The 22,647-nt window shown below is 51.6% G+C and overlaps 1 protein-coding gene and 1 long non-coding RNA gene across 4 annotated transcripts in view; one reads left to right on the top strand and one right to left on the bottom strand.

The window, feature by feature from the left end:
* Positions 1-318: 318 nt before the first annotated feature.
* On the bottom strand, positions 319-7,181 carry LOC119622691 (uncharacterized). The gene is made up of 2 exons (XR_012094615.1): positions 5,525-7,181; positions 319-4,545 (listed from the first exon to the last, which is right to left on the bottom strand). It is a non-coding gene; the product is annotated as an uncharacterized lncRNA (long non-coding RNA).
* An 88-nt stretch (positions 7,182-7,269) lies between these two features.
* Positions 7,270-22,647, top strand: part of SCARB1 (scavenger receptor class B member 1) — an 86,145-nt gene continuing 70,767 nt past the window's right edge. The window contains exon 1 of one of the 3 annotated variants that reach the window (XM_008005178.3): positions 7,270-7,634. In XM_008005178.3, the coding sequence (XP_008003369.2) occupies positions 7,509-7,634 (126 nt within the window). In that variant the 5' untranslated portion in view covers positions 7,270-7,508. Of the gene's footprint in view, positions 7,635-13,667; positions 13,692-22,647 lie in introns of those variants that run through there. The other 2 variants (XM_008005180.3, XM_008005181.3) reach the window with 2 other exon arrangements.

Raw genomic sequence — 22,647 nt, 5'->3', positions numbered from 1 at the left:
GAAAGAAGAAAAAAAGATAAAAGAATTTTAGGGGTCACATTTTAAAAAGTAAAAAGAAACAGGTGAAATTAATTTAACTTGTATCTATTATTCAACCCTTGATATCAGATAGTATCATTTCAATGTGTGATCAATATAAGAATGTTGAGATATTTTATGCTGTTTTCATACAAAGCCTTTGAAATCTGGGATGAATATGACACGGCATATCTCATGTCAGACTAGCTCCGTGTTAAGTGGCCCATAGCCACATAAGGCTGGTGGCTACTATATTGGATTGCACAGCTCTAATGTCATTTTGCTTTGTTTTTTGAGATGGGGTCTTGCTGTGTCGTCCAGGCTGGAGTGCAGTGGTGCCATCTTGGATCACTGCAACCCCTGCCTCCTGAGCTTAAGTGATCCTCCCACCTCAGCCTCCTGAGTTTCTGGGACTACAGGTGCGTGCCACCATGCCCAGCTACTTTTTGTGTGTGTGTGTGTGTATTTATTGTAGTGACAGGGTTTGCTATGTTGGCCAGGCTGGCCTCGAACTCCTGAGCTCAAGCACAGCACCTGCCTCGGCCTCCTAAAGTGCTAGGATTACAGGTATGAGCCACTATGCCGGGCCCACAGCCCTAACGTTTTATAAAATCACCAATGATGATGTTTATCACTCATTGTTATTGCTTGTCTATTAACATGTAGGACTTGCGAGGCCAGGGGCTTGCTTATGGTCCCTGCTGGGTCCCCAAGCCCCCAACACAGTGCCCAGCACAGAGTAGGAGCTCAATGTGAACTGAATGAATCCAGCAGGCACACATGAGCTCTCTTTCCTCCCTCACCAGCAGTGATCCAGGTGGCAAATGTGGCTAAAATGCTTTCCTGGCCAGGTGGCTCATGCCTGTAATCCCAGCATTTAGGAAGGCTGCGGCAGGTGGATCACTTGAGCCCAGGAGTTTGAGACCAGCCTGGCCAACATAGTAAAACCGAATCTCCATTAAAAATACAAAAATTGGCTGGGTGCAGTGGCTCACACCTGTAATCCCAGAACTTTGGGGACCGAGGTGGGCAGACCACCTGAGGTCAGGAGTTCAAGACCAACCTGGCCAACATGGTGAAATCCTGTCTCCACAAAAATACAAAAATTATCCAGGCATGATGGCAGGTGCCTGTAATCCCAGCTACTTGGGAGGCTGAGGCGGGAGAATTGCTTGAAACTGGAAGGAGAAGATTGCAGTGAGCCAAGATCACACCATTGCACTCTACCCTGGGGAACAAAGTAAGACTCCTCCTCAGAAAAAAAAAAAAAAAAAAAAAAAAATTAGCCGGGCGTGTGGCATGCACCTGTAATCCCATCTTCTCGGGAGGCTGAGACAGGGAGAATTATTGCTTGAATCCGGGAGGCAGAGGTTGCAGTGAGCCGAGATCACACCACTGCATTCCAGCCTGGGCCACAGAGCGAGTCTCCATCTCAAAAGAAAAAAAAAATAAGGTTTCCTCTTCCTTTGCTTTTTACTTTGTCCTTTCTCACCCCCGTCTCTTCACTTTCCTTCACTTTCTTCCTCTTTTTCCTTTCCCTCAGCAAACAACGTAGTGGTAATGTTCGTGCCAAGTCACTGGTTCACATCTCTGCTCTCTGCTCCACCAGGAACCAGCTGTGCCTCCTTTAAGGAAGCCCTTCAGCTTCCCTGCAGTGTGTTCTGTTGCCCCTGGGGACGAGAGTGATTCTTCCCAGGCTGGGGTGGGGCACAGGGCATGCGGCTGCCTGCAGGGGGTGTTGGCTCCGCCTCACACAGTCACCTCGGGAAGCATATGACCAGGATGAGCCCATGTAATCCTCATGACGACCCTGGGGTGCAGGCATGACTCAGACCATGCCCGAGCCACTGATAAGGGAGCCGGGGCACAGAGAGGCTGAGCAACTTGCCCCAGGCCACCACGCCAGGCAGCCGCATGGCCCGGCAGCAGAGGCAAGCTTTTACCTTGGACTCTGGTAGATGTGATTCATCCACACACACTGACCAAGGGCCTACTGTGGGCCACGTGATGTTCAGGAGCTGGGGGCACAGCAATGGACGAAACAGGCAGATTCCTGCCCAATGGAGCTGTTTTCATCCTAGAAGAGGAAGGAAGCCAATCAAACAAGCAAACACCTGCCCTGGAGGGCGGTCGGTGCACAGAGAGAAATGCAGCAGCCAAGGGGGACAGGGAGGGTCGTGTGGGTGGTGTGTAACTTTCCAAGGGTGGGCAGGAAGGCAGTCATTGCTGAGAAGATGACATTGGAGCATGGACCTGAAGGAAGGGAGCGTAAGCCTCCTGGGTGTTAGGGAGAGGAGCATTCCAGGAGGGCACCAGGGAGTGCAAAGGTTCTGGGGCACGAGCCGGGCGGCAGGTGGAGGAGCTCCAGGGAGGAGGGTGTGGCTGGAGCAGAGTGGGCAAGGGGAGGGAGGGGGATGAGGTCAGGGAGATGTGCCGATCTGGGTGTGTTTTGACTTTGTCTCTCTAGCATGAGATGTGGTGATCTTGTGGGCCATAGTGAGGGCTTTGACTTTTACGGTGAATGAGGTGGGAGCCACAGAAAGGTTTCTTTCTTTTTGTTTTCTTGAGAGACAGGATCTCACTGTGTTGCCCAGGCTGGAGTGCAGTGGCACAATCATAACTCACTCACCGCAGCCTCGACTTCCTGGCCTCACATGATTCTCCCACCTCAGCCTCCTCAGTAGCTGAAACTAGAGGTGCGTGCCACCTTACCTGTCTAATTTTTTATTTTTTTATATAGATGGGGTCTGGCTATGTTGCCCAGGCTGGTCTCGAACTCCTGGCCTCAAGGGATCCTCCTGCCTCAGCCTCCAAAATCACTGGGATTATAGGCATGAGCCACCATGCTTGGCCATTTCTTTAAAATAACAGTTTTTATTGAGATATAATTTGCATATCATACATTCACCCATTTAGAGTATATAATTTGGCCAGGCATGATGGCTCACACTTGTAATCCCAGCACTTTGGGAGGCCAGGGTGGGAGGATGACCAGGATTTTGAGAGCAGCCTGGGCAACAAAGTGAGACCCTGTCCCAACAAAAATGAAAACAGGTGTGCATGGTGGCATATACTTGTTGTCCAAGCTAGTCAGGAGGCTGAGGCGGGAGGATGGTTTGAACCCAGGACTTCAAGGCTTTAGGGAGATTACACCACTGCACTCCAGCCTGGGTGACAGAGCGAGACCCTGTCTCTTAAAAAATAAAAGTAAATAAAGTGTGCAATTTAATGGCTTTTTGTATATTCACAGAGTTGTGCAACCATCATTACCACCACTTTTACCATCACTTTTGGAACATTTTCACCACTCCAAAATGAAACCCAAACCTGTAACAGTCACTCCTCATTTTCCCCAGCCCCTGGCCACCACTGGTCTATTTTTGTCTGCATAGATCTACCTACTGTGGACATTTTTATATAAGCAGAATCATATATGTGGCCTTTGTGTCTGGCTTCTTTCACTTATCAGTGTTTTCAAGGTTCATCCATGGTGTAGCATGCGTCAGCACTTCATTCCCTTTCATGCTGAGTCATATTCCAGTGTGTGGCTTTGCCACATTTTATTTGCCTGTTCACCAGCTGATGGGGGTGGGGGTTGTTTTCGCTGCTTGGCTGCTGTGAACATTTGCATCCAGGCTTCCATGTGGACACACACTTTCCTTTATCCTGGGCACACACCCAGGAGTGGAACTGCTGGGTCTTAGGGGACCCCTATGTTTACCTTTTGAGGCTGCACCATTTTACAATCCCACGAGCACCTCATGAAGCTTCCAACCCCTCCAGGTCCTTGCCTGCACTCACTCTCCATCTTTGATCACGAGAGGATGCTGAGCAGAGGAGGAAAAGCATCTGACTTGATTTTCCAGGAGCCCCGTGACACCATGTTGATCACATTTTGTTATCAGTACTCTTTATTTTCTTCTGTATCTTTGACTTTCTCCAGGGCAGGACCTCTCCCTCAAACATGGCGAAGTCTTCTTTTCCCTCCTTAAGCTGCCCTCCCTGCCACCGGAAGTGACTCCCCTCAGCAAGGCCAAGGTGGCTTACGTGTCCTAGCACCCTGTCATCTCTGCCCTTCTCTCTCGTTGAGTGACAGCATGGCGTGACATGAGGGCTCTCCAACCATGGCCTTGCAGCCTTCTTGGGTAAGCACCACGTACATTTGGACCTTGAAGACTTGGTCATGAATCAGAGTTAGACTGAGTGAGATGGTCAAGGCAGGTCAGTATCAAGGAAGTGGGGGAGGGTGTCAGGGCCAGGCAGACCACAGATTTTAGTTAACTGGCTAATTTCTGAGAACTACAAAAGTCATTTAAGAAAAGGCAACTGCACAGCTGAAGGCTGTTGAAGGCCTTAAGGAATTCAATGAAGTGATATTAATTAATCAATTGATCAGTTACTTGATTGATTAATAAGTGAGTTAATTAGCTGATTGAGTAAAGTATTTATTAAGTACCTGTTACGTGCCAGGCATTTTTCCAGGTGCTGGAGATACATCGATAAGAGAAACAGGGTCAGCTTCTGTCTCTTGGGAGTTGGAGGAGACGAACAGTAAACAGATGAGACCATTTCACACAAAACAAGCTGGCCTGACAGTGGGCTAGGACTCCTGTTTTCAGCTGAGCACGGAAGAGGAGAGTGGGGAGCCGTGGAAGGATCTAGGGGAAGTGTATCCTAGACAGAGGAACTGTAAGTGCAAAGGTCCTGACACAAGAAAAAGCTGGGGACGCTCAATGAACAGAAACAATGGGGGAGACGGCAGGAGATGGAGGCAGAGAGATGGGCAGGAGCCAGGTCATGTAGGTCCTGAAAATAACAGTGACAGCCCCCAGCTCAGTTGCACTGACACATTCCAGGCACTGTTCTAAGCACTGGCACGGTTTTTGACTTGTTTAATCCTCACGGTAGCCCTTGGAAAGCGGCTCTTCTAATCCCTGTTTCATAGATGAGGAGACTGAGGCACAGAAAGGTCCACACCACTTGCCCTAGGACTCCAATGTGGGAAACCCCAGAGCCTGGATTTCTCTGAACCTGTCCCCCTGGGCCACCATAGCCTCACCCTAGCCACTCTGACCTCCCTCAGGAGTTGGGCCCTGCCCCTTGGGGCACTGGACCATATTCGGCCTCCTTAGAGGAAGCCAGTGCCAGGCAAAGCTGTCTAACCAGAACATAGCAGATGCTCCGTAAATATTGCTTCAGGCCAAGACATGTTGCTTAAGGATGGCCCTGGGAGAAGGCTGCTTTCTTCTAGGGTTAAGTAAGAGGTTTAGAGCATTCAAGGACTGAACCTGCCTTACCCAGGTGCTGGGGACACCACCCTCCTGTCCCTGTGTAACCCAGAAGTCTCTTGTCCTCTCAATAACTTCATTCAGAAAATGAGGGGACTGGCCTACGTGAGGGGCCCAAAACTCAAGGTGGGGCTAGTGTTGGAGGACCAGAAGGCAGGCCAGGTGGGGTGTGGGGAAGGACTTCAGGGGGGTGTGGAGGGCTTCAGGGACACACTCACCCATCTAAGGGCAACTGCCACTTAGTGCCAGCCCGCTGCTGTGCATCTTCTTCTGTTTTCTTTTCCTCCCTCTCTCTTCTTTCTTTTTTCCTTTTCTTTTTCCCAGGGTCTTCTTGTCACCCAGGCTGGAGTGTGGTGGTAAGATCAGGGCTCACTGCAGCCTTGAACTCCGGGACTCAAGGGATCCTTCTGCCTCAGCCTCCTGAGTAGCTGGGACCACAGGCGCATGCCACTATGCCTGGCTAATCTTTTAATTTTCTGTAGAGACTGGTCTCACTATGTTGCCCAGGCTGGTCTCCAACTAGTGGCCTCAAGCGATCCCTCGCCTGGACCTTCCAAAGTGCTGGGATTACAGTTGTGGGCCACCGTGCACCGGGCCTGTTCTGTTTTCTTGGAGCAATTGCCTGCAATTATCCTTCACTCATTTGCTCACGTGCTTATCATTGATTTCCCTCTTCATTAGAAACCGGGAACTCGGTTTGGGTTAACTAAGCTTCCCTGTGCGTCAGTTTTCTTTTCTTTTTTTTTTTTTTTGAGGTGGAGTTTCGCTCTTGTTGCCCAGGCTGGAGTGCAATGGTGCTATCTCGGCTCACCACAACCTCTGCCTCCCGGGTTCAAGCGATTCTCCTGCCTCAGCCTCCCGAATAGCTGGGATTACAGGCATGCGTCACTACGCCTGGCTAATTTCATATTTTTAGTAGAGACGGGGTTTCTTCATGTTGGTCAGGCTAGTCTCCAACTCCCAACCTCAGGTGATCCACCTGCCTCGGCCTCCCAAAGTGCTGGGATTACACGCATGAGCCACCACCCAGTTTTTTTATCTGTAAAATGGAGCCATTGTGTGGCCTCCCAAAGTGCTGGGATTACAGGCATGAGCCACCACCCAGTTTTCTTATCTGTAAAATGGAGCCATTGTGTGCAAAGCACTAAGGACGGGGCCAGCACCTAGAAGACTCCTCAGTCATTCATTCTAGAATATTTACTGTGAGCAGGCATTCCCTGCCAGGCCACGTTCTAGAGTGGAGGACCAGTGGGGGGGCCCCGCCTCAGGGGCTGGCATCCCAGTTGGAGCACATGGTCAGAATGCAAGGATGCAAATGAATGTGAACCTGCCAGGGGGTGCTCAGTCATAGGGTGATGGTGGCACCAACGTTATGAAGGATAGAGCCAGGCGGATACCCGGGAGAACAGAATTGCCTGTGCAGGGTGTATGAAGGCCCTGGGGTTGAAGCCTGCGGGGCTTCTTCCAGGGACAGTGAGGCTTCTTCCAGGGACAGTGAGGCTGGAGACGGACTGGGGAGATGAGGGTCCATGGGGTGGTGGCGGGGCATGTGGATCGTTGTAAGGGCTTTGGGGTTCCTGGGTGGGCTGGCGAAGTCCTAATCACTGTGACCAACCTTGATGATGGTCCCGATACAGGAGGGGGAGGAGGAGGGAAAGGGGAGGGTGAGAGGCTCAGAGGGGAGAGCTGGGAGGAGGGGAGACATAGGTGGGGGAAGGGGAGGAGGAAGGGGAAGGGAACAAGAGGGTGAGGGACTCAGGCCCCATAGACATTTTGGCACAGTGGCCACGAGGCCTCCTCCGCTCCCGCCCCAAAACGGAAGCGAGGCCGTGGGGTCAGCTGCAGCATAGCGGGGCGTGTCTTGGCGGCCATGACCCCGCCCCCTGCCCGTCCGATCAGCGCCCCGCCCCGTCCCCGCCCCGTCCCCGCCTCTCCCCCGCCCCCGGACCGCTCAGGCCCCGCCCCTGCCGCCGGAATTCTGGAGCCCAAGGAGGCCCGGGGGCGGTCTGGCGGCGCCGGCGATGGGGCATAAAACCACTGGCCACCTGCTGGGCTGCTCCTGCGTGCGCTGCCGTCCCGGATCCACCGTGCCTCTGCGGCCCGAGTGCCCGGAGTCCCCGCCTGTGTCATTTCTGTCGCCGTCCCCGTCTCCTGCCAGGCGCGGAGCCCTGCGAGCCGCTGGTGGGCCCCAGGCGCGCAGACATGGGCGGCCCCGCCAAAGCGCGCTGGGCTGCCGCGGCGCTGGGCGTCGCGGGGCTTCTGTGCGCGGTGCTGGGCGCTGTCATGATCGTGATGGTGCCCTCGCTCATCAAGCAGCAGGTCCTCAAGGTGGGTGAGGGAGCCCCCGGGGGTGTCCGCGCACGGACCCGGGCTGTTGAGCTGTGGGCGCCCAGGGGGACCCGCGCATTGCGGCCAAGTGCCTTAGCATGGAAGAAGAGAGCCTGTGTTCAGGGGACGGGAGGAGGTGGGGGAGAGACAGGGGCATAAGCATTGCGGTGGGTAGGCGACCGCAGCGGGATTGGCGCCCACCGGCTCCGCAGAGCACGAGGGAGGCCGGGTGCATCGGGAGGGGGCCGCTGCCCGCCTCTCCACCACCCTCACCGCCCCAGACTGAGGCTGGAGGGCAAAAGGGGAACCCAGGGGCTTTGCTGGAGGCGCAGGCCAGGGTTGAGGAGCCCTGGATGGGAGCCCACCCGGAGGCCTGACCCCCGCAAAGGGTCTGGGCGCCCACGACAAATCAGGAGTGTGGACGGGTTGCTTCCGTGGTGCCGCCTGAAGGAGCCCAGGAGTGCGACGCCTGCTTTCACAGAAGCCGGTAGCAGGGTCCGGTAAAATTAGAGCTGCACTTTGCTTGTATCCTGTGAGCCCGGCAGGACAGGAACCTTCTGTGAGGCCCACGTGGGTGCCCAGCTCACATGGTAGGTGCTCAGCTGAGCATCCTCCGCTGCCCAGAATCCCCCCATAAGAACCCTTTCCAGGAGGTAGAATGCGGGACCCTGTTCTCCCTGCTCACTGCCTTCATGATTCAGTCTGGAAACTATAAGCCGCTTTTCTCCCCAGATTCATGCAGAGCCAGGCACCAGCCCAAGGTCCTCTGAGTGCACGCAGCCTGAGGTCTTTCCTCTGATCCACACTATTGCCCTTTCAACCACGGAGACAGATTAGGCGGTCAGCTGGTCTGCAGATGGACAGACTCTGCCCTGGGTGCCAATGTTTGAATGAGCCTGGAGTTAGGGAAGGACTTGGAGACTGCAGAGTATCACATTTGAGCTAAAAGTCATTTAGAGTTTTGAAGCCCTGGAGCCAGCACCTGCAGTGGAGGGAAGGGGAAACGGGCTCACTGTTATCAAAGTTCCAGCCAGATGCTGAGCTGGGGTGAAGATGTGGACGTTGTCATGCTAATGGACATCTTTTCCCCTTGGCCTGCCTCTTTAGACTGAGTTTCTTAAGAACGGCTCCTTGTCCACATTTCATGTCTGTTCCCTCATTTACAGAGCGAATGAATGAGTGAATGAATGAAGCATACGTCTGCTTAGATCTGGCTGCCACTTCTTGGGACCCAACTAGCTGGCTTTAAATATGGAGCAACATGTGGCCTCTCTCAAGGTCTCTGGGTGAGCAGTTGTCTAGAGCATCTTGGCCATGTTGTGTCTATTTTTGATTTTTCAAATCTTATCCTGTCAAAGCTTGTAGTCTGATTGCACAGAGGTCCCCGTGGAGGGTGACACTGTCTCTGGGGATGGCAGGAAAAGCAACAGAATGGCCTCTTCCTCCCCATGACAGCTCAGAGTCTTTCTCTGTTACACTTTGGGAGTTTTATTTCTGTGGCCTACTCATACTGAAACGTGTGTGTCAGTGACAGCCTTGTGGCTGCTGCAGTGCCAGGACCCCACAGTGTGTATGCAGGGTCCCTGGAGGGGCTGCCACTCAGGCAGTGGGAGCATGTGACCTTGTACTGTGAGTGAGCACCTAGTCTCTTGCTTTGGAGTGTGGGGGTGGTGGGATTTATGCCAGGTAAAGAGTCTCGCCAACTCAGTTATTCGGGGGCTGATTTCAAGGTGTTTTCTTTCTCAGGATGTCATCCGGTTAAGGATGTCAGTAGGATGTGTGTGCGTGTGCGTGTGTGTGTGCGTGTACCACACATGCATGCACCACCAAATTTCCCCACTCCTCTCCCGGGCTTCTAAAGAGGAAAACCACATTGTCCTCAATTGTCCTGGAGCTAGGAGCATCTGGCTTAAAGTTGAGCAGGAGCCTCCCAGCATCCTTCTTTAGATATCCCAAAGGCTATTGGTCTGGGGCCGAGTGGCGTGAAGGCAGGAAGACATGTCCAGCCCAAGACGGCCACTTCTGGAACCGCCCAGGCTGGAGCAGCGGCCAAGTGCCTTAGCATGGAAGAAGAGAGCCTGTGTTCAGGGGATAGGGCGTGAGAGACACGCGCATGAGCAGGGACTGCCGGCTGGTGTTTTCTTTGGCTGCGTGAGTGTGTGTGCAACTTGAATGGGAGGCCTTGTGCTTTGATTTTTTTAAATATGCTTTTTGGTTAGTGACAGGAGTCCCTACAGTTGGCCCTCTGTGTCTGCAGGTTCTGCATCCATGGATTCAATCAACTGCAGATTGAAAGTATTCAGAAAAAATCCCCCCAAAATAACAATACAACAAAAAAAAAGACATAAAAACAATACTGTATAACAACTATTGACATAGCATTTACATCGTATTAGGTATTATAAGTAACCTAGAGATGATTTAAAGAATACGGGAGGATGTGCATAGGTGATACGCAAATATCACAGCATTTTATGTCAGGGACTTGAGCATCTGCAGGTCTCGGTACCTATGGGGGTCCTGGAACCAATTCCCCTCTGACACTGAGGGACGACTTTATATAAAATATATGAATACTTGCTCGTAAAAAAAGTTCAAATGGAGGAAAAAGAGAAAGTTTCCCCCATTTCATTCCCCTCCTCAGCTATTATCACCATCATTGGTGTGGATCTTTCTAGACCCTTTTCTGTGTACCAAGAGCCTGTATGTATACATATCAATACATATATTTTACATAACTTGAACTAAGTGCAAATGAACTTGAACATGTGTAATTATCTTGCAATTTGCTTTTCAATTCAAAGATATTATCTGAAAAATTTTCCATGTCTCAGCAATAAATGTACCCCGCGTTTTCCTTCATCACTGCTGGTTTTCCTTTGAATGGTTATAGGCTTGTTTACTTGTTTCTCCACTGACTGATCATTTTCTCTGTCACAAATGATAGCGATATCCCGACACACCCCTCTTCGTGTGGTTCATGAACATTTCCACAGGGTGGATTTCTAGAAGTGGGGCCTTGGGAGCAGGTGTGCTCAGTTTGAGTTTTGAAGATTATGGCCAAATTGCCCTCTGCGCAGCTCTGTTGCTACATCCACCCACAAGGTATGGGACTGTGCCACTTCCCCTATCTCTGCCATCACTGGTGATTACTGGTTTATCATCACCATTTTTTGGTAGCCAAGTTCCCGTGTGTCTCTGGTCCTCCAAGGAAGGCCCAGCTGGTGGACATGGGGAGAGGCCCCTCACTGGGTTGCAAAAAAGGGATGGTCATCTTCCAAGGCCTCCATCTTCAGTGATGAGCTGGAGTGAAGATGTGGATATTGTCACACTAGTTGACATCTTTTCCCCCTTGGCCTGCTTCTATAGACTGAATTTCTTAAGAATGACTTCTTGTCTACATTTCATGTCTTTGTCCTTGTCACAGAACTTGGATGTGTGCCCCCAGGGATCTGAACCATGTCTTCGTTATTCACTAGATCACCCAAGGTCAGGAGTTTGAGACCAGCCTGGCCAACATGGCTAAACCACATCTCTACTAAAAATATAAAAATTAGCTGGACATGGTGGTGCATACCTGTAATCCCAGCTACTCGGGAGGCTGAAGCAGGAGAATAGCTTGAATCTGGGAGGCTGAGGTTGCAGTGAACCAAGATTGCACCACTGCCTTCCAGTCTGGGTGATGGAGTGAGATTCCATCTCAAAAAAAAAAAACAAAAAAAAAAACAAAAAAAAAAGCGAAGAAACTTAGATATATGTCTCAGCATGGGTAGGCCATAATTGAAAAAAGCTAATTACTAATCAAAAAAGTAATTACTTTTTTACTAATTACTAATTGAAAAAAGCTCTGGTGCTATTTATGTCAAAAAAAAAACAAACCACCAAACAATATTCTATATTTTCTTTCAGTTTTTATTTTTATTTTTGTAGAGACAAGGTCTCACTGTGTTACCCAGGCTGGTCTCGTACTCCTGGCCTTAAGTGATCCTCCTGCCTTGGCCTTCCAAAACACTGGGATTGTAGGTGTGAGCCACCGTGCCCTGCCATTATTTTCAATGGCTTAATATTAGAATATGTAAATGTTGAAGTTTGGGAAAGGTGAGACTAACAGAAGTGGATACTCTCATGAGAGAAGGCAGGATACTGGGGGTGTGGACAAAGGAAACCTAATACTTTATCTGTAATGCTTCTATTTTTTGTTTTAACAAAGAAAATGTATCCACATGCTACGTGTTTGATTAAAAATTACAAGGCCAAGCATGGTGGCTCATGCTTACAATCCCAGCACTTTACGGGGCTGAGGTGGGAGGGTCACTTGAACCCATGAGTTCAAGACTATCCTGGGCAACATAGTGAGACCCCATCTCTACAAAAATAATAATAATAAAAAAACCAAGCTGGCACATGGTGGCATGCACCTATAGTCCTAGCTACTTGAGAGGCTGAGGTGGGAGGATCTCTTGAGCCCAGGAGCTCGAGGCTGCAGTGAGCTGTGTTTGTGCCACTGTACTCCAACCTGGGCAACAGAGTGAAATCCCGTCTCTTAAAAAAAAAAGTTACAGATGAATAGATACATAGCTTTCCCCAAAGACTGGCCAGATGAATGCGCCACCCGGACCGAGGAGGCACACTGCAAAGGGACCCTGTGGTCGAGGTTGCTTGGAGAGGCTTTGGGGCAGTGCGACTCATTTCTTCTCCCTTCCACCAGTGGGGAGGATTGGAGAGAGGTGTTTGGATGGACACACTAAGGGCCGCGATTGTGAAGTTCACGGCATCCACTCACGGGCGGCTTACTGTGCAGCAGGCAGGGTTCAAAGCACCTTTGTGAAAATCGTCTCGTTCAGTCCCTGCAGAGGGCCGTGACATACGACTTACTGTCATCAGTGTCTGTTAAGGGACATGATGAAGAGAGTTATTTGCCCCAAGTGACCTCACTGGTGTGTGTGTGTGTGCATGCATGCACGTGTGTGTGTATGTGTGTGTGTGTGTGAAGGTGTCTGTCTCTGTCCCAGAGGCAGATGCTGTGAGAACGGGGACTTTTGCTGCCATTCCCTGGATCTGAGCCTGGCGTGCAGCTGTGCTTAAGTATGTGGGTGAGTAACGAAGGCTCGGTTCAGGTCCTGGGGGGCACACGTCCAAGTTCCCGTGTGTCTCTGGCCCTCCAAGGAAGGCCCAGCTGGTGGACGTGGGGAGAGGCCCCTCACTGCAGCTGGGCTGTAGGGAAGGGGCCATCTTCCAAGGCCACCCTCTTCAATGATAGGCCTCATGGCCTTCTTCCATGTCCAGGAGAGAACCTGGGTCCCTCTGCGGTCTTTAAGTTGGTTTTCTAGTTGGACTCAACCTCGGCTGCCTTATCCCGCTGCTGGGCTGCCCCCGCCTATGGTCCCTGTCTCAATAAACGGCACCTCCATTTGTTACCCCAGGGATAGAGGCAAAAACCTTAGGTCATCTTTGCCTGCATGCTTTTTTCTGATACCCCTGTATCTGCGGAGGCAGGGGCTTTCCCATCACTGTCACTGCAGTGTCCCTGAGGGCCATAGCAGCACCTGAGCTCTTGCCAACCCTTCACCAGTCGGGTTACAGAATGAATGAGGCGTGTGTGACCCCCAGCCCTGGCCTCAGGCTTTGTCTCACCCCTGCCTCCCTCAGCCAGAGTCACACAGTGAGCCTCAGGGAGCCCAGGCACCAGGGCCAGCCAGGGACGGCACCGACTGTCCCTGAGTTTGTGCCTTTTGGGAAATCTTTGTCCATCAGTTAAAAGGTGGGGGTTCATGAGAGATCACAGTCAATGGGCACTCGCTGTGGCTGGACACTGTTCTAAGTGTTTAAGTGCATTATTTCTTTTAGTATCTAAAATTGGTACTATTGTGTCTTGTTTTATTAAGGGAAATGGATGCAAAGAGCCGGAAAGTAACTTGCGCCATGTCACACAGCTCTAAGTGGTTGAATCAGGATTTCAAGTTGGGGGGCTCGACTCCATAGCCGGTCCCGGCGGCCTCTGCAGACTGCGTCCTCCCGGTTCTCCGCGTGTCTGAGCAGGTCGACTGCATGCTTAAGGTGGGCGGTGGGGGGGTCCTTCTTATAATGTCTTCCTGGGCTGCCCCTTCCTTTTCTGTGTATCGCCAGGGAACAGCAGGGTCCCTTCGAGGCCTTTGTCCTGATAATCACCCCGCCAAACATTGCTGGTGCAGAGTGCACCCTGGCCTCTCCCTTCTGGGGGGAGTCTGAGACCAGGGACGTGTTCTTCAATCACAGGCACCAAGTGAGGCTCCCGGGGAGGCCATCTCTTCCTAGCCCAGGGCTCCCAGTGACCCTGGGGGCTGGACTCCCACCCGTCCTGCAGGGGTGGTCCGCTCTGCGCCCTTATCAGCCCCCCAGTGGAACCGGGGAGGGAGGTCCAGTGTCTCTAGCTACTGGGCGTTTCCTGTAGGACCCCCATGTCTAGACGCGTGGGACAAAGCCCTCGAACTGATCACTGGTCATGGGTGAGGAGGTGGCTCCTCAGAGGAGAGCTCGGATCACAGGTGTGTGCCAGTTCTGTTTTGTTTTTCTTCCTCTTTCCTGCCATTGAACTTCCTACTCCTTCTGGCATGTGAGAGACAACTTCAACTTACTCCCTGGCGACGGCTGAAAAACAGGGGCTATTTTTAGTTTGCCTGAGTCTAGTTTATTTGCTCCTGGTAGATTTGCCTCTGCCTGTCTTCATGAGTGTGTGTTTCCACACACGTGTGTTGGTGCATGTACGTACGTGTTCATGGTGAAAACAGTGACACACACCTGTGTAGGCATGCACACACCTGCCTTGATGTGTGACCACATGATGATGTGTGTGCAGACACCTGTGTTGGTATGTGCCCACATGTGTTGATGCAGGCGCACACGGCGTGTCTGTACATGCACACGGACACACATGAACATGCGTGTTTATGCACGTCCGTGTGTGTTGATGTCTGCACATACATGTTGATGTGTCCTGCTGTTGTCTGGCCTTTCCAGGGCCAGGCCCGGCACCCGGGGTTTCCAGGAAATATTCCCTGTCCCTTCCTGGAATGGCCGGTACTTGCTGTACCTCCACCGGGAGACGCACCCTGATTAATTAGAACGTGGTGAAGCTCAGCCACCTGGAATCGCCTTACCCTGGCTTTCGGTTTCTAGCAAATGCGATGGAAGTGAGTCCCCCCTGTGTGGAGGGCTTGCTTCATGAAGGTGTTTTTCCTGGATGAGTCTTGGTCCCAGTGGCAATTTGCTGCGGGCTCATTGGCACTGTCATCCGTGGGTCCTGCATGGAGGTTCCTTAGTGTCCGGAGGGTGATTCCATGTCTGTGGTCAGCAGAAGAGAGGCCCCTGAGGCCATAAGCCACTCCCCACGAGGCTGAGCCCAGAGAGTTTGTGGTTTACATCTTGGGCCTGGAGGAGTCTGTGGAGGAGTGTTCCGTGCAGGCCTTCTGCTCCGGGAGGTGCTAGCAGCTCTGATACCACAAACACATTAATTGTTCGGAGAATTCAACACTAGGGCTTGGTCAAAAATCAGAAACACAAAACAAAAACAATCCCTTTTATTCACCTCGTCTCCCTCCCCCTGTTTGAATGTGACTTTGGGCTCCGCTGGCCCCCTTAAACGGCCCAGGGGCTGGCTCCCTGCAGGTGTCGGCGATTTTCCTCCCAAAGCCTGGGTGAGATATGGAGTCACTCTGCCTGCTCAGAAGCTTCCCAGGCCCAGGGTTCCAGGAAGCCTCGTGGCCCAAGGCATGGCCATCTTAATTTTCTTGTTTTCTTTCCCTCCACTCCATTGTTTCTTCCTGTTCACTGATTGCCTGTGCTGGGGAGGGGGAAGGAACAGGAGGGGCCTGACCTTGTTCGCTTCCTGACATTTTGCGTGAAGTTCCTTCCACCTTCTCTGGAAGCTTCTAGAAGGACCCTTGAGGCTCTTTAAATCTCCATTATCTGGGTTTTCCTCCTGCCTTCCTGGCTGCTCTCCTCTTGCCTGCTGATGCCTCCTCATTTCCTTGGCCTCCTGCCTCCTACTGGTAGAGCCCTAGGCATCCTTTCTGTGCGTCCTCATCCCTCATCCCTGGGGTGAGCTCCTCCAGCCTTGTGTCTGAATGGCATCTCTGTCCTGACTACTCCCAAATTGGTATCCCTGGGCCCAGACCTTTCCCCTGAATCCCACCCCTGAGTATCCAATGGCATCCATATCTCAACTCGGGGTCAAAGGCAGCTCACGCTTGCCCTGGCTGGCTCCTCATCACCCCCCGGCCACACCTGTGGCTCCCACCAGCTTCCCACTCCATCAGGAGCCTCCCCCCGCATCTTCCAGTTGCCTGGGCCAACATCTTGCACTCAGCCTTGACTGTTCTCTCCACTTCCTTCAACAAACGCGTCAGAAAGTTTTATGGCTTCATCTAAATATACCCAGATTCCAACCACTTCTTACCACGCCCAAGGCGCCATCACCTCTGGTCCAAGGCACCATCACCTTTCCCCTGAATTCCTGCATCCGCCTCCTCACTGGGCTCTCTGTGTTCACCGTTGCTCCCCAGTGGGGTTCCTCAATAAACAGCCACAGGAGCCCATCAAAACTGCACTTAACTTACCTCCTCCGCTCAAAGCCCTGACATGGCCAGACCCATCCTCTAGGAGTCACAGCCAGGTCCTAACCCAGCCCAGGACCTGTGTGCAATCCACTCCTGCCACTTTTCTGGCGACGTCCCCATTCCCTTTTCCCTTGCACAATGGCCTCCTGGCCATTCCTCGGCCCCACAGGCCCAATCGCCTTAGCTCTCTCGTGACACAAGCCCTTTCATCTCCTGTAGGTCTCTGTTCAGCTCTGACTTGCTCATGGAGACCCCCCAACTCTGTTTGTGCATCATGCAGATTCCCCCTCATCCCCCTGTGCTCCCAGCCCTTGTTACTCGCTCTGCTTCTCTGTGGCCCTGTCAGCCACTGAGATACCCTGGAACTTCCCTGTGTATCATGTTGATTGTTTATTGTCTATTTCTCCCCATGAGAATGTCGGACCATGAGAGCAGGGAGCTTTGTGTTGTTTGTTGCCATGACTGAAGCCCCTGGAACGATGCCTAGCACATAATCTCAGGCTCTCAAATATTTATTGAAAGGATGTTTAAAAGACAAGGGTTGTTTCAAAGGATGGTTCGTGACCAGTCGCAGGTTGTGGTCCCGTACAGGGGGATGGGACCTACTCCTCCACCTGCCACAGCCATCGCCCCAGACTGAGCTGCCACCGTCGTTTCCCAGTGGGTGCTGGAGTGTCCTCATGGGGCTGTTTGCTCTGCTGATTCATACCACACTGTTGTCACTTCTCCCCATCAAAGCCAGGATGCTCTTTAAAACATGCAAATTGGGCCAGGCACAGTGGCTCATGCCTGTAATCCCAGAATTTAGGGAGGCCGAAGTGGGTGGATCACCTGAGGTCAGGAGTTCAAGACCAGCCTGGCCAACATGGTGAAACCTCGTCTCTACTAAAAATACAAAAATTAGCCAGGCCTGGTGGCGGGTGCCTGTTAATTCCAGCTATGCAGGGGTTGCAGTGAGCTGAGATTGCACCATTGCACTCCAGCCTGGGAGACAGAGCAAGACTCCATCTCCAAAACAAAACAAAACAAAACAAAACAAAACAAACCCTATGCAAATCGGATCATTTCACGAAGCTGAATAAAATCTTCCTGCATTTGGTATCAAAGCTGTAGGCCTCATTTTCACGGGCCCTGCCCATCTCAACTCAGCATTCTCACCCCACTGCAGCCTCACAGGCCTTCCTTTTCCTCCAACATGTCACGCGCTGTCCTGGCTCAGGGCTTTTGGACTTGCTTTTCCTTTTGCCTGGACCGTCTTTTTGTCCCCCTGGCTCTTATGCTTGGTTCCTCTTTTATGTTTAAATGTAAACTTTTGAAGCTTAAATGTAACCTTTTGAAGAAGACACCCCCTGACTGCCCACCACACTCAATGGACAGTTGCCCCCCACGTCCACTGTCTGTGCCATCTGTGTGGTTTTTAGGCTGGAGGGCAATGGCCCCATCTTGGCTCACTGTAACCTCCTCCTCCCTGGTTCAAGCGACTCTCCAGCTTTGCCTCTTGAGTAGCTGGGATTACAGGCGTGCGCCACCATGCCCAGCTAATTTTGTATTTTTAGTAGAGATGGGATCTCACTGTGTTAGTCAAGCTGGTCTCGAACTCCTGACCTCAGGTGATCCATCTGTCTCAGCTTCCCAAAGTGCTGGGATTACAGGCGTGAGCCACTATGCCTGGCTTGTGCCATCTGTGTTATAACCACTCCATGCTGTTCCCTTCTGAGCCCTTAACAGTCTCTGAAATTATCTCATCCACTTGTGTGAGTTCCATGAGGACAGAGACTATATCTGTCTCGTTCATGGCTGCATTCCATAGTTGGAGACCTTTGTCCATGTCAGAGGACTGCTTAGGGTAGGACCTTGGGCTAAGGCAGAGAGAGGCCCCAGTGGGGGTCCTCCACAGCGTGGACTTTGGAGCCAGGTTCCCTGAGTTTAGCAGTGGCTCTTGCACTGCCTATCTCTGTGGCTGTGGGTGAGTTGCATAACCCTGCCGGGTTTGTTTCCCCGGACCTCCCTCCTCGGGCTGTAGCCAGGGGTAAGCGAGGTCATATGCCCTGGGGAGCATCCCGAAGCCTGGATCCCTGGGATGCCTCCACAGATTGTAGGCCTGAGTCTTAACACACTCCATCTGGATTTCGGTGACTTCTGCCTGGTTCCAGTGCTGGAGTGTTTCCCTGTCTGAGCTTTGGTGGCTTCTGATTGACCCCTTTCCTGCCCCAGCATGAAGGTGGAGTGACCAGAAGGAAGGGATATGGGGGTATAAAGATGCCATCAAGGCTGTCTGTGGATGGTGGATAAAGAGACAGCACCTGTCCTGGTGGAGGGGCCACAGGAAGCGTGGAGGCTGTTTCTGGGGCCACCTCCTGCCTCCAGGAGGAAGCAGGGATCCTCCTGTTGGCATCTTGGTCCCATCAAGTCTCTTGGATGGGGCTGGGGTTGGGAGTGTTTCTCTCCCTGAGCATTTAAACCGAGGTTCATTATTTAGAATGGAACCATTTATGGGCCAGGCGTGGTGTCATGCCTGTAATCCTAGCACTCTAGGAGGCTGAGGTGGGTGGATCACTTGAGGTCAGGAGTTCGAGACCAGCCTGGCCAACATGGTGAAACCTCATCTCTACTAAAAACACAAAAATTAGCTGGGCATGGTGGCACACACCTGTAGTCCCAGCTACTTGGGAGGCTGAGGCAGAGGACTGCTTGAACTCGGGAGGTGGAGGTTGCAGTGAGCTGAGATTGCGCCACTGCACTCTAGCCTGGGTGACAGCGAGATTCCATCTCAAAAAAAAAAAAAAAAGGAATGGAGTCCTTTGTTTCACTTTGTTCTCATTAGCAGGACTGTGCGAGGCTGAGTCAGGAGACCGAGGTCCATTCTGCTGGTGATTTCGCTCTGTGCAGGAATGTGGAGGTGTGGCCCATAAGCATGCCATTTATGCAAAATCATCTACATGCACTCAATTAAAAAAAAGGAAAACAGCAGTGACCCTCGTAAGTAGACTTGGTTAGTGTCAATATAGGGAGTGAGTTTCTTGTGACCCTGCTGTTCCTCCTGAGTCCCGTGACAGGGCATCCGGACAGGCTGAATGCAATTCTAGAATTAGATTTCTATGTTTTTGTATGTACGTCTCAGTCTCACTTGCCAGTGGCTTCCTCGGATGCTTAGAAAATAAATGGCATCTGCACCACGTCACGGAGAAACTGACTGCTTTGGAATTCCCAGAAGCTCCTGGAAGGGAACCTTCCTGAGGGATATTGAAGGAGAATTAAATAATTTTCTCAGGGACTGGGACAGGTTATGCTGTCAATGCTCATTGGCTGTGATTGGCTGGGCTGGGATCACATGTGCATCCTTGGACCAATTGCTGTGGCTCAAGTAATGGACTGCTGTGATTAGTCAGCCTTGGGTCGCCTGGCCATTTGGAGCCAGGGAGGGAAGTTGTTCTTGTCCATACAGACTCATGTAGGAGTGGGGTGGTTCCCTAAAGGTAAAAAGGAGGGGCCGTTGGCAGGGAGATGAGAGGGCCATAGGCAGCAAAAATGGGGCTGGGCTCCTTTGCCCCCAAGTAGCTTCCCACTTCATCCCCGCATTGCCTTTCACTGTCTTTGGCTGTTACAGTATTAGAGATTATTTTGTTTGGCTGATTATTTTGTTTACCAAGGCCTCTTGAGGAGGTAGTAGCTTACTAGCTGTTTATTTATTATTTATTTATTTGTTTATTTATTTTGAGATGGAGTTTCTCTCTTGTTGCCCAGGCTGGAGTGCAATGGTGCGATCTCAGCTCACTGCAACCTTTGCCTCCCAGGTTCAAACGATTCTCCTGCCTCAGCCTCCCAAGTAGCTGGGATTACAGGCATGCACCACTATGCCCAGCTAATTTTGTATTTTTAGTAGAGAGGGGTTTCTCCATGTTGGCCATGCCGGTCTCGAACTCCTGACCTCAGGTGATCTGCCCGCCTTGACTTCCCAAAGTGCTGGGATCTCAGGTGTGAGCCACCACGCCCGGCCTACTTACTTATTTTTTTGAGACATGGTCTCGGTCTGTCACTAGGGCTGGAGTGTAGCAGCATTGTAGATCTTGGTTCACAGCAACCTCCACCTCCCGGATTCAAGAGATTCTCCTGCCTCATCCTCCTCAGTAGTTGGGATTACAGGTGCCCACCACCACACCTGGCTAATTTTTGTATTTTTAGTAGAGGTGGGGTTTCGCCAGGTTGGCCAGGCTAGTCTGGAACTCCTGACCTCAAATGATCCACCCACTTTGGCCTCCCAAAGTGCTGGAATTATAGGCATATGCCACAGTGCCCGGCCTTTATTATTTATTTATTTAGATTTTTTGAGACAGGGTCTCACTCTGTCACCCAAGCTGCAATGCAGTGATATGATTGCAGCTCATTGCAGCTTCAACTACTCAGGCTCAATCGATCCTCCTATCTTGGCCTCCTGAGTAACTGGGACTACAGGTGTGCACCATGCCCAGCTAATTTTTAAATTTTTTGTAGAGACAGGGGTCTTGCTATGTTGCCCAGGCTGGCCTTGAACTCCTGGCCTTAAGCAATCTTCCCACCTTGGCCTTACAAAGTGCCGGGATTACACTCATGAGTCTCTGTACCTGGCCTAATCGCTTTAACAGGGGAAGTTTCATCAGCTGTCAGAGTGTTAGATCTGGACTGACTTGGGTTCCGAAGCTCAGTTCCATCTTTTATTTTTCTTTTGGGACCCAAATTCTGTAGGCTACTCAAGGCCACGGAGATAGTTAGCAGCGAGTGCTGGGTGGGGCTGACTGTCCCAGGCTAGCTGGATGGCGGCCAGGAGGGCCCGGGCAGCAGGGGTGGAAGGGGCCTGGGTGGGTGCAGGAGGAAGTCATTGACGAATGTCCTTCAGACAGGAAGTTCCCAGGGTGCCATTGATACCCCTGCCTGTTCACATCCTGGCGGCAGGACTGGGACGAGGCGTTTTTTAAAAAGTGGGAGAGATGTCAGGGCTGGTGTGCCAAAGTTCAGGCTTTGTCCACCCGAGGTGAGAGACTGCAGGGGTGTGCCGTGGGCAGAGAGAGGATGAGGTAGGCGTGGGAGGGATGAGCTGCCCAGATGCAGCCGCGGAGGAGTGGATCTGGAATCCTAGCCACCAGGTGTGCCCTGCAGTGTGTCCCAGCATCAGTCCCAGGCTTCTCTCCAGCCTTTGGCAGGGCTTCAGCTTCCAGCAGCTCAGGTGGACCCCAGTGTATGGACTTTGGAGGCAGCCCAGGTTCAAATCCTGGCTTGGCCACTTCCCAGTTGGGTGCCTCAGCCAAGTGACTCACCTTCTCTGTGCCTTTCTTACTTTTCTGTAAAATGAAGTTAATAAAAGCATGTCCTACATAGGGCTTTTAAGGTGGCAGAATTGGCTCATGTCAGACACTTCGAATAGCAGCTTGGCAAGTGTCACGTAAGGGCTTGCTGTTTCCCACATCTTAACCTGATAGACACAGACACAGAGAGGGATCCATCTGTCAGCAGTTTGCTGAAATGGGACCATACTACGCACGCTTTGCTGTGCCGTGGGTTTCTCACGCTGTCATCGCTTGTCCATGTTTTCCTCAGTCAGCCGGGATTTTCTGGTGATGATCACGCTCTGATTCTCTAGATGCCTGGAAACGTTCCACGGTGCGGATGTACCCCGGCTCGTTCTGCCGTTCTCATGAGGGAGGCACCAGCTTTTAAAATAAAGCAGCCCAGTGTGTTCTTCCACCACCCCATCACCCGAGGTTCTATTTTCAAAAATTTTATTTTGTAAAAATGGCAAGAAAAGTACAAGTTGCTGCATGTACGTTCTCTCTCTCTCTCTCTCTCTCTCTCTCTTTCTCTCTCTCTCTCTCGTTTCTGAGCCTTTTGGGTGCATTCTGAGGACAAGAACTTCCTTCTCCATGACTGCAGACCATGACCCCACTCAGGAAGGCCACGAGGATACACACCTTTAATCTGACACTCAGTCTGCGTTCAGATACCCTTACAGTCCCAATAACACTTTTTGTGGTAGTTGTTCATTAAAAAATTTTGAATTGGCCGGGCATGGTGGCTCATGCCTGTAATCACAGCACTTCGGAAGGCCGAGGCAGGTGGATCACAAGGTCAAGAGATTGAGACCATCCTGGCCAACATGGTGAAACCCTGTCTCTACTAAAAATACAAAAATTAGCCAGGCATGGTGGTGCGCACCTGTAGTCCCAGCTACTTGGGAGGCTGAGGCAGGAGAATTGCTTGAACCCAGGAGGCGGGAGGTTGCAGTGAGCCGAGATCGTGCCACTGCACTCCAGCCTGGGCAACAGAGTGAGTCTCCGTCTCAAAAAAAAAAAAAAAAAAAAAAAATCTTTGAATCCAAGGTTGCATCCTGCATCTGGTTGCCTTATGTGTTTTTCGTCTTTGATCCAGACCTGCTCTCCAGCCCTTTT

This window comes from Chlorocebus sabaeus, chromosome 11 (assembly GCF_047675955.1).
Source record: "Chlorocebus sabaeus isolate Y175 chromosome 11, mChlSab1.0.hap1, whole genome shotgun sequence".
NCBI lineage: Eukaryota > Metazoa > Chordata > Mammalia > Primates > Cercopithecidae > Chlorocebus > Chlorocebus sabaeus.
This window is presented reverse-complemented; position numbering and strand designations above follow the sequence as displayed.